At 51.4% G+C, this 15,950-nt stretch overlaps 1 protein-coding gene across 3 annotated transcripts in view; it reads left to right on the top strand.

The window, feature by feature from the left end:
• Window positions 1–15,503, top strand: part of RGS3 (regulator of G-protein signaling 3) — a 168,929-nt gene extending 153,426 nt beyond the window's left edge. Inside the window, exons 11-16 of one of the 3 annotated variants that reach the window (XM_006865695.1) lie at window positions 84–1,046; window positions 8,421–8,485; window positions 12,063–12,164; window positions 12,522–12,583; window positions 13,157–13,323; window positions 14,546–15,503. In XM_006865695.1, the coding sequence (XP_006865757.1) occupies window positions 84–1,046; window positions 8,421–8,485; window positions 12,063–12,164; window positions 12,522–12,583; window positions 13,157–13,323; window positions 14,546–14,731 (1,545 nt within the window). In that variant the 3' untranslated portion in view covers window positions 14,732–15,503. Of the gene's footprint in view, window positions 1–83; window positions 1,047–8,420; window positions 8,486–11,895; window positions 11,914–12,062; window positions 12,165–12,521; window positions 12,584–13,156; window positions 13,324–14,545 lie in introns of those variants that run through there. The other 2 variants (XM_006865696.1, XM_006865698.1) reach the window with 2 other exon arrangements.
• The last annotated feature ends 447 nt before the right edge of the window (window positions 15,504–15,950 follow it).

The following is a 15,950-nucleotide window of genomic DNA, read 5'->3' as shown; positions in this document are numbered from 1 at the left end:
AGTGGGTATTATCTGTAAATGTGGGTGTTCTTGTGTACCAGCCTTTTCTTTTGAACTTTTCTTATTTTCTTTTTGTTGCCCAGATGTTTGAGACGGAGGTGGACAAGAAGAGGGAGATGCCCTTGGAGGAAAAGAAGGGGCCAGGTGCTGAAGATCCCTCATCTAGCAAGGACCCTTCTCCTAGCCAGGAGCCTCCTCCAGAACAAGACCTCCCACCCAACAAGGACTCCTCAGCTGGCCAGGAACTCTCTCCTGGCCACGAATCACTTTCCAACAAAGACTCACCTCCTTGCAAGGAACCCCCTTCAGGTCAAGAACCCCTGCCAAGCAAGGACTCTCCACCATACCAGGATCCCTCTTCAGTCCAAGAACCCTCACTCTGTCAGGAAGCCCCTCCCAGCCAGGAACCTCTGCTCAGCGAAGCCCTCCCTGCCATCCCAGAACCCCCTACTCAGGACCTTCTACAATGTCAAGACCTGCCTCCCAGCCAGGTCTCTCTGCCTGCTGAGGCTCTTACTGAGGAGACCACAGGCTCTGGAGAACCACCAGCAGTCACCGGCAACCCACCTGTGGCCTCCAGGCCAGCCTTCGTGATCCCTGAGGTCCGGCTGGACAGTGCTTACAGCCAGAAGGCAGGGGCAGAGGGTGGCAGCTCCGGAGAGGAGGAGGAAGGGGCTGAGGAGACTGAGGAAGGGGATGAAGGAGACGAGGGGGAGGAAGCTGAGGACGAAGACACGAGTGATGACAACTACGGAGAACACACGGAGGCCAAGCGCAGCAGCATGATCGAGACGGGCCAGGGTGCCGAGGGAGGACTCTCGCTGCGTGTGCAGAACTCGCTGCGGCGCCGGACACACAGCGAGGGCAGTCTGCTGCAGGAGGCCCGTGGGCCCTGCTTTGCCTCCGACACCACCTTGCACTGCTCTGATGGCGAGGGTGCCACACCTAGCTGGGCCATGCCTTCACCCCGCACCCTCAAGAAGGAACTGGGCCGCAATGGTGGCTCCATGCACCACCTCTCCCTCTTTTTCACGGGGCACAGGAAGGTAAGGAGACTAGGAATGCCAGGAGGGGAGGGGTAGGTGGGGCTGATCCAGGGACTTCAAGGAACCAGAGGTCCCTGCCTGCCCCTGCTCTTCTCTAGGCCTCCTGATGAACCTTCTCCCCACTCGACAGAGGATAAAATAGGGTTGTTGTTGTTGTTGTTAGGTGCCATTGAGTTGGTTCCGACCCATAGTGACCTTGGATAGGGTTTCTGAGGAGTGGCTGGTGAGCTTGACCTTGTGGTTCAAAGTGCCTTTGCAGTACAGCACATTAACCCAGTGCCACACCAGGACTCCAAAGCAGGATTGGAGGGAGCAAAAAGACAGAGCCTAGACTTAAACCCATGCCTTTATGACTCCAGATGTTGTGTTCTTTCAGCTCCATCGATGATCCCCACAGGAAGTAGTAGAACAAGTGGGCTAGCCAGGACTTGGGCCATTTGAATCTAAAAGGTCTGAAACTACAGTGGGAAAAATATAAAATTTAGACCTAGTCTAAGCCCATGTGATCAGCCACAGCTCTGATGACAGCACATGCTTTCCTCTGTGCTGGCACTGTTCTAAGCCATTTACATTCATTTATTCATTCTCACAACAGCCCTATGCATAGATACTGTTGGTTTCGCCATTGTGCAAATGAGGAAACTGCAGCACAGAGAGATGATCTAACTCTCTACAAGTTACACAGTTTATAAAGGACTGAATCTGAATTAGTGTCTGGCTCCAGAGCTGGAGATCTTGATGGACATGCTATTTGCCCCCTTGCAAATACTGGGCAGTGTTTTCGTTCTGTTGTGCATAGGGTTGCTATGAGTTGGAACCAACTCGATGGCACGTAACAACAGCAACAAATATTTATAAATAGATGAGTAAATGGGTTTTTTTTTTGATGTTCTGCTGTGTGCCAGGCTCTGTGCTCTGTACCAAGCAGGGGCTGTAGTAGTGTATCAGGAATGAGTCACCCAAGTGGGCTGGGAAGGCAGCCTAATGGTGAAAAGAGTGCACGGTGGCCTGGAAGCCCACCAGCCCACTTGAATCCAGGTTCTGTTCCTACTGTATGACCTTGCACAAGTCACTCAGCTCCTCTGAGTCTTAGTTTCCTTCTCTGAAAAGTAGGGGTTATTAGCATTAACATCTCAGAGGGGTGGAGGATGAACCGGGACCATTTCCTGAGAGAATGCAGGCCCCCATTTCTTCTCTTGAAGAGCTAGCAGCCAGAACAATGTGCTACACGGAGAACTGTTCTGAAGGTAGGTGGGTGGACTACAGCTGACCCTTGGAGATCTTAGAACTCAGGGAGGAGTGTTCTCTGGGGTTTTGGGTCTGCAGGGGAGCTGTCTGGAGAGAGTCTCTATGCGTGACCTTGAAGACTGAACAAGTTTAGGATAACAAGAGGATGAGGTAGACATTCTGTGTAAGGGGAGATGACCAGAACAAAGCTATCTGTGGAAGCCAGCCTAGTTAGAGCAGGGGATTCCTGAAGGGCAGGGATGGCAGACACAGGGCATGCATGCTGCCACTGCTGCTCCAAACCCGCGACAGACATCACTAATGGATTTCAGGACTCTTCCCCGCTGGACTGAAGCATGGCCTCAGAGGCATTAGTTCTCAGCCACTCTCAGTAAGTCATACTTGGCATTTGAGAAGAAACCTCTTGGTCAGGTTCGAAGGGCAGGCTGGGCCCCTGCAGAAAAGGACCTTGAACTTCAGACCCAGAAATTGAAACTACACCCTGAAAGCCAGTGGTTCTCGGGCCCCAACTCCAGACCCCTAGATTCAGAATTTCCCAGGGGTGGTGCCCAGACCCTGCATTTTAAGCAAGCTCTCCAGGGTTTCTGATGCTCCCTTAAGTTGGGCTATCACTACCTTCGGCTGTTTCTTGATGCAGTGGTTACAGGAAGTGGGCCCAGAACTCTGTCCTTCCAGGGTGGAAATTTAGGATCTCTATGGCTGGGCCTGGCCACTCCTCTCTGGAGGATGGCTGAACCCCAACATCCTATTCCGTGCCTGATTCTGATTCTCCTCACCACACCCTTCCAAGTTTTGTCCTCCCCTTGCCTCAATACAAAGGAGCCCTGGTGGCATGGTGGGTTAGGCATTGGACTGCTAACTACAAGATTGGCAGTTCAAACCCACCAGCTGCTCCTCAGGAAAAAGATGCGGCTGCCGGCTCCTGTATGGAGATTGCTATGCATTGGAACCGACTCTGTGAGAGTGGGTTAATGTATTAATCCAAATATTTGTACACAGACAAAGCACACACCCTCCTGTGTACATGTCTTCTTCCCGAACTCAGTTGACCTCAGCTGTTATTTTGGGACAGACACTTTTACCTGGGAGTTCGGCAGACCTGGACCAGCTCACCCTTGTTTCAACCCAAGGTCCCTCCCCTACCCGCTTTTGGTGTGTTCCTTCCCTTCCTGGCCTGAAGGGACGAAATTATAGGACCTCAGAGACCTCCAGCCCTGCTCCTTCTAGCCAGCTAGCTCCAGTAAAAAGTCCTCCTTTGTGAAGGGGGCAAGTAAAACCTGAACTGGACAAATGCCTGGTCTACCTACTCCATCACTGCTGGTGAGCCTTGGGCAAGCTCCTGTCCTTCTCTGAGCCTCAGTTCCCTCATTGTTGAAATGGGTATTGGTAACAATACCTTCTTCACAGGGTTGCTGGGAAGATGAAACTAGCTTGGTTCAGCTCATATTTTTAGGGTATTGCCTGGTACTCAGCATTTGGTCGGTGCCCCGTAGATGGTAATCATATTGAGGAGGAAGGGAGTAGTTAACAGTAACCCCAGTATTTACCATGTACCTCCAGATCCCTTCACACCATTGCTGCAAGGAAAGCCTTCTTCTTGTCCCACAAATGGGGAGGCTGATACGTAGCAGTGAGGGCTCCTGGCCCCACCATGAGTCAGGGCGGAGCTGGCCTCTCTGGACTCTACTTCAGACCTTGTGCAACTCATGAGGGTGAGGAGCAGAGGCAGAGAGGGGTGCTGGCAGAGGGGAGAGGCAGTACTTACCCGTGATTCTATCTTCCTGTCTGGGCCTGGCTTTCTTGAAAGGTCAGCTTATGCTGACAGGCCACTGTCCCCAGGAGAAGAGGAGATGGAGAGGAGTCAGACAGACCCTGGTTCATTCTCAGCTCTGTCTTTCTCTGGCTTTGAAATCTCAGCCGTATTGTTTGCTTTTTTCTGAGCCTTAGTTTTCTCTTAAAAATTGGTGTGGCACTGTAGGATAGCACTGGACTACTAGCATCAAGGTCGGTGGTTCAACCCAACAGGTGCTCCTCAGAAATCCTATCCAAGGACGTTATGGGTCAGAACCAATGTGACAGCATTTAACAAATCTTTATGTAGGGGTTGCCCAGTGAAACTAGCTCCTATGGTCTGTCTGGCTCCTGTGCTGACCACAGTGGTTCCATGGTGCCCCTTGCTGCCAGGTTCCCTGGCTCTCTGGAAGCTTCCAAGACATCCTGGAAACAAATCCTGCATCTGGGCCCAGGATGCTGCCAGGACATCTGACCCCAGCCTGGTCTCATGGGGCCCCAGCCTGTTTGTGCTTCCTTCTTCTCCTCCCCTTGCTGAGGGCTGGGTTGGGCAGGGGCGGTCAGCTAAAGGTGCCAGTCCTGTTACCCTGAGCTGTCCACCTAGGCTAGAAGGCAGACAAGACGACCACTAAGAGGCTTTCCAAGTCCAAGATATGCTAGACAACACACACAAGAAGCTTAAAGACTTGTTCCTGTGTCTCAGCAAATACCCCTAGAATTTAGACCCAGTGTTTCCATGTGGCTCCCTGGGGTGTCCAGGCTGAGCTTGGCCAGAGAGGTCAGGGGCAGAGAAGAGAAGAGAAAGGAAAGCCAAGTGAAGTCCTGCTTCATTCATGGGTGTGCTCTAGGGGTACAGGCTCTGGAGCTAGGACTGAAATATTCTGCTACTTGCCAGCTCTGAAAACCCAGGCATGTTAACAGCCAGCTCTGGGCCTCAGTTTCCTCAGCTGCACATAGGGTTAATAACAGCAAATAGCTCTTAGAATCGTTGTGAAGTTTAAATTAGATAATGTATGTAAAAGCACTTCTAGCACCATGCCTGGCACATAGTGCGTGTTCAATAGATACTAGTAATACTCTATTAGATAAGCACTAGACTGCGAACCACAAGGTCAGCAGTTTGAGCCTACCAGCTGCTGCTCCTTGGCAGAAAGATGAGACTTTCTTCTCCCACAAAAGATTTTTTGAGTTGGAATCGACTTGACACTTAACAACACCATTACTATTATTGTTAACTGCCGTGGAGTTGGTTCTGACCCATAGTGACCCTGTATAGGCTTTCCAAGGAGCGGCTAGTGAGCTTGAACTGCCGACCTTGTGGTTCAAACCAACTTTGCAGTCTAGCGCATTAACCCGCAGCACCACCCAAGACTCCACATTACTTACTACCAGATAGCATTAATGACTAGTTGAGCATGTCTACATGCCAGACGCCATGCTAATCATGCCAGGTGTGTAACTTAGCCTTCACAATAGACCTGTTAAATGTTATCTTCATTTTACAAATTAAGAAACTTTGACAAAGGGAAAGACATTCTGGTGGCATAATGGTTACGCACTAGGCTGCTAACTGGCAGGTCGGCTGTGTGAACCCACCAGCTGCTCCTCAGAATGAAGACCTGGTGGTGATCCATTCCCATAAGGACTACCGCCTAGCCTAGGCAATTCTGTGTGGCAGTTCTCCTCTGTCTGGTAGAATAATATGGGGCCGGTAGGTAGGAATCGACTCAGTGGCAAACAACAGCCAGAGAGTGGGAGTAACTTGGCTAAAGTCAATTAGCTAATAAATGACTGAACTATGGTTCAAATCTGGGAAGTTTAGAATCCACACTCTTAACTATTACTACCATTATAATCACAATTATAATTACTGTTCCAAGAGACAGTGAGTTCACAATCCCTGAAGGTAGCCAGGAAGGGCTGGGGCAGTCACCAGTGACTCCCACCTGTGGTCACTTGGAGAGACAGTGGTGAGCAGGAGGGTACAAAGGTCCTTCTGTGTGTTGAGCCCCCAGGCGGGCTTTCCTACACATTCGGGTGGGAGACATCTGGGAACATTCTGGCCCCATCTAACGATGGAGGTTGGAGTCTCCTTGGGGAGTTGGAGAGTCCCTGGTGCTGGGAATCTGCCTCAGTTGTTTCTCTTCTTGGTCCTTGGGACTCTCCTGGGTGCCTGGGTTTCCTCAGCTGCCCCTGGGGCCGACTCTCAGGGTTGGAGCTGCCTGGACTCCTCTGTGGGGCTGGCTTGGCCTGGACCTGTCCCTGCTGAAGATGATCCCCTCCCAGTGGAAGGAAGAGCCCATTTCCCAGCAATGCAGAGACTAGGGGTGGTGGGCGGAACGGGAAGGGTCCTCAGGCCCATTGTGTGGAGTCGATAAAGTACGGAAGCTGAGGTTAGAATGGGAGGAAGCCCAGCGCCTGTGGGCCTGTTCCCACGGGTGGGGGCTACGGGCCCTGCCCAGTGTGGTTGCAGCCTGGCAGCCTGTGTGTGCAATAAGGTGACAGCAATAACGCTCACCAGGCAGTCCCTGGTTACTGAGGGTGCCCTGTGTGCCAGCACTGTGTGCCACAGAGGCCCATACTTTATTCTGGTGAGTCTTCCAGCAGCCCTGTGGGGTGGCCATCCCCACGCTGTGGTATAGCTAAAAAACAGACTGAGAGGCTAGGAAGCGTATCCAAAGTCTGTGGAGGCAGGCAGTTTCCAGGCTTGGCTCCAAACCTGAGCTCTGGAATCACACACTGTATAAGGGTGTGTGCCTATGTGTGCACGTATGCACACGTGTGTTTACAACTCTGCGGGAGTGGCATTTCCCCTGAGACCATCACTGAAGACATTAAACTGTGCCTTGTCCTTAGTCTGAGTAGCAGCATTCTCTCTTGGAGGAACATGGGCCTTGAATCAGACCGACCAGCCAAGTGACTGCTGGACTTTTCTGAGCCGCCATTTATTTATGGATTCACTATGAGGCTTGTTGAATTAGTATCTGGATAATAATGAGCTCTGGTGGAGCAACAGTTAAAAGCAGGCTGCTTACTGAAAAGTTGGCAGTTCAAACCTACCCAGCTACTCCACAGGAGAACGACCTCGTGGCTTACTCCGAGAAAGAGTACAGCCCAGAAAACTCCTCGGTGCAGTTATACTGTTGTATGGAGTTGCCAGGAGTCAAAAAATGAACATGATGGCACCCAACAACATCTAGTTAATGCCAGTTCCATTCTGGTCCATAATAGGAACTCCCTAAGTGAAGTTATAATTCACCCATTTATCCATGCATCCATCCAAAGATTCTCTGGTAGTGAATTGTAGGATGCTCTGATGAGTCAAGTTATCACTCCTGCTGGCTGTATCTGGAATCATTCTTTCTGGAATTAAGAAAACAGCATTTTAAGGCTTAGCCCATCTTCTATAGTTCACAGAAGAGGAAATTGAGGTAGATCCCATGAAGAGTCATAACTGGGATTCACACCTGATGGTCTGCTGCCCTGCCTTCGGACCTAGTGTCCACTTCCAGCTCACTTCAGGCTCTAGGGAAGGGGCCCTACACAGGCACCGTCGAGGAGATGGCTGCGGGGTGGGGTGGAATCTCTGAGTTGCAATGGAGTGGTGGCAGGTGAAATTGCTCAACACTGCTTCTTAGTCTGGTAGTGGTATAGCAGTGAGGCTCTCAGACTTGTTGTCTTCGGGTGAGTTCTCCCTAACACTGCACACACCACTGCCACTGAGTTGATTCTGCCTCATAGTGAGTCTATAGGACCGAGTAGAACTGCTCCATAGGGTTTCGGAGATTATAAAACCTTATGGAAGCAGATTGCCAAACCCTCAAGGGAACACCCTTTTTAACAGATTGGCTGTTCACATCAGCTCACAAAATGGAGGGTGATTACAAGATATGTGCCCAAGCACTGAAAATGATGGCCTAGCCCAACTGACTTACAGCTTTAACTATCACACTGATATTATGGAGTCTGTTTCCCCACTCCTGATACCATCATTTATTGGGTAAATACTTGTTACCTCCTAATATGTGCTCAGAGAGGTTCAGATACTCAGCACAGCTCCGACTAGAGCCCTGTTCCGAGCCTACTGTACAGCCTAGGGCAATAGCTTCCCCCCAGGCACTAGTTACTTATAGGGCTTCTCCCCAGCAAGCCAGGCTCCCAGGTGCAGCAAGAGAGACCCAGTTGGGGGGGGGGGGGAAATCCCTGCTCCCACCTGTTATACTAAGGGAACAGAGGAGGGCTGGCTGCGGGAGCTATTGAACCCCTGAGTCACTTCTTGCTTGGGCAGCAGACCCTAGATACCTAGATTGCAACGTGTCTGTCTTCTCTCTGCAGATGAGTGGGTCCGACACAGTTGGCGACGATGATGAAGGCTCCAGGAAGAGAAAGAGCAAAAACCTGTACGTTGAAAAAAAACATGGCCCCGACTTTTGTGACCAGCGGCTCCCCTGTGCCCTGCTTTCTCCTCTGCCCTCAGTCTTGTCTCTTTTCCAGGGGTACAGGCTTAGCAGTGGCACCAGGGTCTGGAATGTCTAGCTCTGTCCTTAGTATTCACACAGAGGGGGGCACATGAACCAAAAAGAGGCCTCAGCCAGGTAGCCCTTTCCCTGGTCCAGCCTCTGAGGCGCGCAGTGACTGAGTGACCTCCACAAGTCCTTTGCTCCCTCTTGAGGGGCTGAACCGACAGCTTAAGGCATTCTCCTCCAGTCTTGAGGTCTGAATGCTAACAGTCCCAGGCACTGCCAGGAGGGGGCGCTGCTGACCCAGATAGCGGACACCAAGCTCCCAGAGCCTTTCTGGCTACCCTTGCCAACTAACTGGTGTGTGAGGCGGTTCTCTGTTCTTGTACCCTCAGACTTGAAACAAGTACAGGGGAGGGGACAGCAGCCTCCTCCCCTTTAGGTCCTGCAGTACCCACCATTATGTACACTTTGGGCCTGGGGGAGGAGGACAGAGCTCCTTCCCAGAGGCCTCCGGCGGCCTTTCTTAGCCTTGACCTTGGCCAGGGTCCACTACCCTAGAATCTCTTTCTCACCCCAATTCCTCTGCCCTTTCCAGTTTTCTACAGCTATTAGAGGCTTCTCCCACTCTCTAGCCAGGAACAATTTGCACTTTCTAGGGAAGGCAAAGCATAAATAAAAATAGTCCTTTGCACCAACTGTCCTCATTTAACTGCTTTTAGAATGGAGGAGGCTCCACACAAGGCCAGAGCTGCTGGGGTGGAAGAAGGTTCCCAGGAGTGGAGCTGGGCATGGCAGTAGAGGGCAGGCATCCAAGGGGGCTGAGGGCCAGCCACACTCAGGATGGGTCCATCAACTCTCGCCTTTTGGAATGCTTCAAGGACTCATAGAATCTATGGTCACGATAAAAAATAATTACTAACATTTATTGTGGCAGGCACTGTTCTGTGTGCAGGACATGTGTTATCCAACTTCATCTTTTTCACAAATGTGGCGCTGCAGGTTAAGGCACTGGACTGCAAGGTTGGTGGTTCAAATTCACCAGTCGCTCCTTTGAAATCCTATACTGGGTTGCTATGGTTGGGACCGACTTGATGGCAGTTAGGCATTTTTATTATCCATTTTTACAAGTGAGTAAACGAAATCACTTGTCCAAGGGTTACACAGCAAGTAAACAGTGGAGATGGGATCCAAAGCTTGGCATGCCGGCTCCAGGGCCTGATGTCTTAAACTGGGTGTAGAGTCTGTCTGAGACAGGTCCCTTTTCACAGCACCACTACTACCAAGCAACCTTGAGCCCCTAGTGGCAAAGTCTACTCCCCCAGAGACCACTCATACCAGCTCTTCATGGCTCCTTGTAGGCACAGATGGGGACACATGGGACCCCTCTGCCCCAGCCATCTTTCTAAGGTTTGTTCATGGGAATCAGGGACTTCCGAGGTCTTCTCAGCATTGCCCTGCACATGTGTGTTCAAGAGAAAAGGTGAGGCTGGGCAGGAGCCTCAGTTTCCTCCAGCCACAGAGAAACACAGAGCCCAGGGGAATGGAGCAGCCTGTAGGTTGGAGTGCGAATCCCTTGGACCCCAGGAAAGCTATGTCCTCCCTAGGGGACCTGGGGCATGGCGCTCCACACTGTGCTGGGTAGCAACTTCTGCTCCCAGTCACCCCAGGGCTATATCTGAGGATTCTTTGGTCTTATCTGATTGGCTTGGAAGTTGCTTGAGCAGGGTCCCCATCCCTGTACAACTGCCCGAGATCCTCAGGGCATTTCTGACCTTCTGTCCAGCCAAGTGTTAAGCAATTTTGTGGCAGGTGCTGTGCATTTTCCTTATGGATTCTTCCAACAACTCTAGATAGGTACTGACATCATCCCTGTTTTACAAAGGAGCAAACTTGACATTCCGAGCAGTTAGGTAACTTAGTAGGAGCTCTGGTAGCATAAGTGGTTAGGAGTCTAACCTCTACATAATGTAGCAAAGTGGTTAGGAGTCTAACCTCTAAGTCAGCAGTTTGAAACTACTAGAAGTTCTGTGGGAGACATATGAGGCTTTCTGTTTCCATATAGGTTTGTTGTTGTTGTTGTTATGTGCCGTGGAGTCGGTTCCGACTCATAGCGACCCTGCACAGGGTTTCCGAGGGTGTTAATCTATACGGGAGCAGAACGCCTCATCTTTCTCCCGCGGAGCAGCCGGTAGTTTCGAACTGCTGACCTTGCGGTTTGCAGCCCGATTCCTTGGAAACCCTATACAGGGTCGCTGAGTCAGAACCGATTTCACGACGCCACTGGCATACCGCCACTAAGTAATGTGGCAAGGGTCACATGACTGGCAACTGTTGGGTCAGGGATTTGAACCCACTGTTCTTGGCCTCGACACTGTCCCACTTCCTTTCACAGCGTGTCCCAAAAGTCTTAGTGCCACTTTCAGCCTTAACAACCTCAGAAGCATGAATGCTACAAACTTATAAATACATTAGAAAGTTTAATTATTTTAAATTTGTTTTAACTTACTTATTTCTGTGATTTTGATCAAACATTTTTAAGTTAATTTTTTTTTTTTTTTTGCTTTCAAGTCAGCATTTTCCATGTTCAATCAGAAGGATGGAAACCAAAAATTAAAATAAAAATTTTCACATTCAAAAGTCACAAAACAAAATATGCGCTTAAATTTAAATAATTAAGTATTCAAATAGTGTTTTTGCAAGTTTTTGGCGTTATGTTAAGCCTTAAAGACATTCCTTTGACTTTTGGAGCAAGGTTTGTGTCCAATACCAGTGACTAGGTCTGAGGAACTCTCCCCTGGGAGGTGCCCAATAGTGGGGGTCTGGGGGCCAGGAGGGGCGGGGCCTGTGGCATTTAACCCCATTCTGCCCACCGCTGAAATCTGTTGTCGCTGGAGGGAGTGGCAAGGCTAAAAATGGTTCTTGGTTAAAAATAGCCAGGCCTGCCACCCTGGTGGGCTGGGCCTCCCTCCTTCCCTCCCAGCAATTTGCCGACTGGTTTTCTCCTCCCCCCCGCCCCCCCTCCGTGCCGCCATGGCAACGAGGAGGCCGGTCACAAATAGCTGGGTCTAGTTTCCTGCCCCTCGCAGACACATGCCCCTTTCACGGGTTCCCTCTCCACTCTCGGTTGGCCAGTGAGGATCTTTTTTTCCGCTCCCCTCCGGGTCCCTCCCATTTCCTGGCTCCTTCAGTCTGAGTGGAGCTCCCGGGCTGAGCCGGAGAGTGCTGTCGTCCAGCCGGATCCCAGCGAGCGCTAGGCGGTTGCGGGCTGCACTGTCGACGCCAGCCTACCTGGCACCCAGGGTGAGGGCAGCAGCCCAGGGGTGTTCCCTGAGGACTATTCCGGGGCCCTACAGAGATGCTCCGAGGCATGTACCTCACGCGCAACGGGAACCTGCAGAGGCGGCATACGATGAAGGAGTAGGTGCCCCGCGCCCCAGCTACAATGCCCCTACCCTGCGGTTCCAGGGGCTGAGTATGCCAGACTGACCCACCCCATCTCTGCTTCTGCCCCCAGAGCCAAGGACATGAAGAACAAGCTGGGCATCTTCAGGCGACGGAACGAGTCTCCCGGGGCCCAGCCAACGGGCAAGGCTGACAAAGTGATGAAGTCGTTCAAGTAGGTTTTCCCTGGCACCCTGGGACCCCTCGGACACTCACTGGCCTTGGGGGAGCAAGGCTGTGTGGTGGGGTTGAGTGGAAAGGGTTTTATTGGCTTGGTCCAGCTCTGGAACTTGGAGGGTCTCTTGGTTTCCCCTGCCAGCAGCAACTGTCATGGGGAGCTGGTCTCCTGGGGGGCCTGGGAGGGATTAGGCAGAGGTGCTGGGTCCAAGAAAGAGGGGTGGGCCAAGATGTTGGTACCTGGGAGCTGTCTCCCTTCTAGGCTCCCCACTGGGTTCAGCCACTAACTGGGCCAAGGGCAGCTACCAAAGAGCACCCAAACCCAGCCTCACTGGGTCCCTTCCTTTATCCTCAGGCCCACTTCAGAGGAAGCCCTTAAGTGGGGTGAGTCCTTGGAGAAGCTGCTGCTTCACAAATGTAAGTGGGGCCCACTGGCCCACCTTTCCTTTCCCCTTCCTCCCTCTCTCCTTTGTCCAGACTCCAGAAAGTGCTGACCCCTTTCCTGGGTCCAGCTTGGTGTCCTTGGCTGTTGAAGAGAAGCTGGTCTTGAGCCTAGATCCTTGGTCTGGCCTTGGACTGGCTTCTGCCAGCCCCTCCCTGTCCAAGGGAACTGGCATCGCTTGCTAGAGGCCGTTGGGACCTGTGTGCTCATACCCAGGCTCCCAGAATAACAGTAAATATTTCTATGTACTGAGTGAGGGCTTACACTGGGCAAAATGAACCTGTCATTCTGCGGGCAGGATCCCATCTAATCTCTCAGGGCTCAAGAAGAAAGGCCTGTTTTATAAATGAGGAATCCTGAGGCTTAGATTACAGACCTGCCCAGGGTCAATCTATAAAGAGGCAATGGCAGGCCTGGGACCACATCCCAGGGCTCCCAGCCCTGCTACATCTCTACCCTCAAGGCCCCCCAAGGGGTAAGCTGAGGAGTGCTGAGGGCAGGAGGGACTGGCTCTCCAGCTCACCTGGGATCTGGGTATTTTGTTACAGATGGGTTAGCCGTGTTCCAGGCCTTCCTTCGCACCGAGTTTAGTGAAGAGAACCTGGAGTTCTGGTTGGCCTGTGAGGACTTCAAGAAACTCAAGTCCCAGTCCAAGATGACAGCCAAAGCCAAGAAGATCTTTGCTGAGTACATCGCGATCCAGGCATGCAAGGAGGTAGGACCTCGGACTGGGTCCTCAGTTCCCCCAAGTCCCGTTGTCCAGTGACCCTTCAGTGGTGAGAAACTAGAATGACTCTTGGGAGGTTATGTGCCCAGGGTAGAAAGGAAACAAACTGGGGCCAGGCAAGAGCAGAATCCTGTTAAAGAATAAAAATTTCTGTAATTTAGGGACCTGGTGGCACTGTAGGATAAGCATTGGATTGGTAACTGCAAGGTTGAGAGGGAGAAAGAAGAGGCTTTGTGCTCCCGTAAAGATTTATAGCCTCAAAACCTTATATAAGTCGGAACTGACTCGATGGCAGTGAGTTTGGTTTCAGTTTTGAGATATGCCAGACAGAAGCTCCTAATAACACAGACAGTTAAGTTCTTAACTGCAAACCCAAAAGTTGTTGTTTCGAACCTACCAGATACTCCTTGGGAGAAAGATGAGGCAGCCTGCTCTTGGCAAAGTTTACAGCCTCAGAGTCAGAATTGACACGATGGCTGTGGGTTAGAGGATATGCCAGGTGTGTGCTCAGCTCTTTAATGTATATGCTGCCATACTTAATCCTCATAAGCAAATAGGTTTTAATGTTATCTTCATTTTAAAAATGAGGAGGCAGTTTTAGAGAACCTAAGCTATTGTACAAGGAGCTCTGGTAACGTAGTGGTTACGAATAAGGCTGTGAAGCACAAGGTCAGCAGTTTGAAACTACCAGCTGTTCCACGGGAGAAAGATGAGACTTTCTGCTCCTGTAAAGATTTACAGCTTTGGAAACCCTGTACAGGGTCGCTATGGGTTGGAACCAACTCGACGGCACTTAACAACAACAACAAAGCTACTGTACACTTGCTGTGTACCAAGCCCTGTGTGCAAAGTGCTTTTTCCGGGTGATCTAGTTTAATTTTCACAACCCAAGAATGCACTATAATTTTTCCTAGTCTGCAGATAAGAAATCAGGGGCTTCGAGAACTAACGGGATTTGTTTAAGATTGCACATGTCAGTATGGCACGGCTGGGATTTGAATCCAAACAGTCTGACCCTAGATGAGATGTTTTTAGGCCCTAGAGACTCTACCACCCCTGTAGTGAGTAAGCCGGGACTTGAATCTGCTGACCTGAAGGCCTCCACTCTGAACCCTAAGGTGTGGCACAGAATGGTCCATTTCCCAGCACCTGGCCCCCGGGGTCAGCCCCTCACAGACAGCCCTGACCCTGTCATTGTCTGCCCCTGCAGGTAAACCTGGACTCATACACACGGGAACACACCAAGGACAACCTGCAGAGTGTCACTCGGGGCTGTTTCGACCTGGCGCAGAAGCGCATCTTTGGGCTTATGGAAAAAGACTCATACCCTCGCTTCCTCCGCTCTGACCTCTACCTGGACCTCATTAACCAGAAGAAATTGAGTCCCCCGCTTTAGGGATCACCAGAGCAGAGCTCAGCGTTTACATCAGGCGGGCTGGGCCCCCCTTCCCACCTGTCTCCCTCCCCTACTGCGACGGAGGGGGCAAGAAGGCCCCCGGAGGCTTTATCTCCGGATGGACAGATGGATATTTGGATGCAAGGCCTGGACCAAGAGAAGCCCAGACCACTGGAGGCGTAGAAGGGCTGGCCCCACTGGGTCCCCATTGCCCCGGTACGAGGGGGCCCAACGGCTCTGGCAGGTCAGGGACCCAGCTAATCCAGATCCGGAGTTGCTGCTCCCCGCTGCGGAGACTTCGCGTTGACCAAGTTCCTTAAAGAACTGGCTGGTGGGGCAGGGGGCCCAGACCTTGGCTCTGGGGCCCTGCTGGGGGGCTTGGGGCTTGCAGCTCAGACCCCCTCCTTGTGTTTTATTTATTTAAACAGTAGTTGGATGCTTGGCACGTTGTCCTGTAATAGGAAACCTTTGCCTCATCAGTTTTCCTAATTTACAAGTGCAATATTTTAACCGCCTTGTGAAAAGCCACCCTGCAGAAAAGGCAGGCACCATTTTCCAGTTTCAGGGAATTTGCTGGTCCAGGGCAGGTAGCCGGCCCTTCTGGACTGATGAGGGCTGAAGGGGTGCTGCAGTCTGACCTCACGTGGAAACCCAGCACCCCTGGGTGGGGTGTCCCTAGGGGGCTCTGGGAAAGCATGACACCCTCAAACGACACAGCAGCCAAGTTCTAGAGCAAATAAAAAGTGTGTGTTACTTCTGGTTTTTGACCCTTTATGTGTGTTCTTAGTTTTGAGCCTTCCAGCATGACTGGGCTGGGAAGCTAGAAGTTGGGGTGTCGATCCATTTGTCCTCCCATCTTGCCATCAACTCCTCCCATCCTGGAGTGCTGTTCGTGAGGACTGCTGCTTCTGTGCCGAACACATGACTCTTTCCATTGATTCTTCACACCAAGCCTACGAGGCAGGCATTATTCCCATTTGACAGATGAGGAAAGTGAGGCACAGATAGGGGCGGTGATCTGCCTGAGACCACAAAGTCAACAAGTGGCAGAGACAGGTTGACTGGTTGAGTCTATGCTCTAGATCACTGTCCTTCACCAGCTGCCGGAGAGTCCGAGCTTGCCCACCAACTGGCTCTGTGACCTTCAAGTTCCTTCAGTGCATGACCTGCCCCACCCTGAGATTCCAATGGAACATCCATGTGGTCCTGGGACAGTTGG

Source organism: Chrysochloris asiatica, unplaced genomic scaffold, assembly GCF_000296735.1.
Source record: "Chrysochloris asiatica unplaced genomic scaffold, ChrAsi1.0 scaffold00081, whole genome shotgun sequence".
NCBI classification, from domain to species: Eukaryota; Metazoa; Chordata; class Mammalia; order Afrosoricida; family Chrysochloridae; genus Chrysochloris; species Chrysochloris asiatica.
The sequence above is the reverse complement of the archived record's forward strand: the minus strand, read 5'-3'. Positions and strand labels throughout refer to the sequence as shown.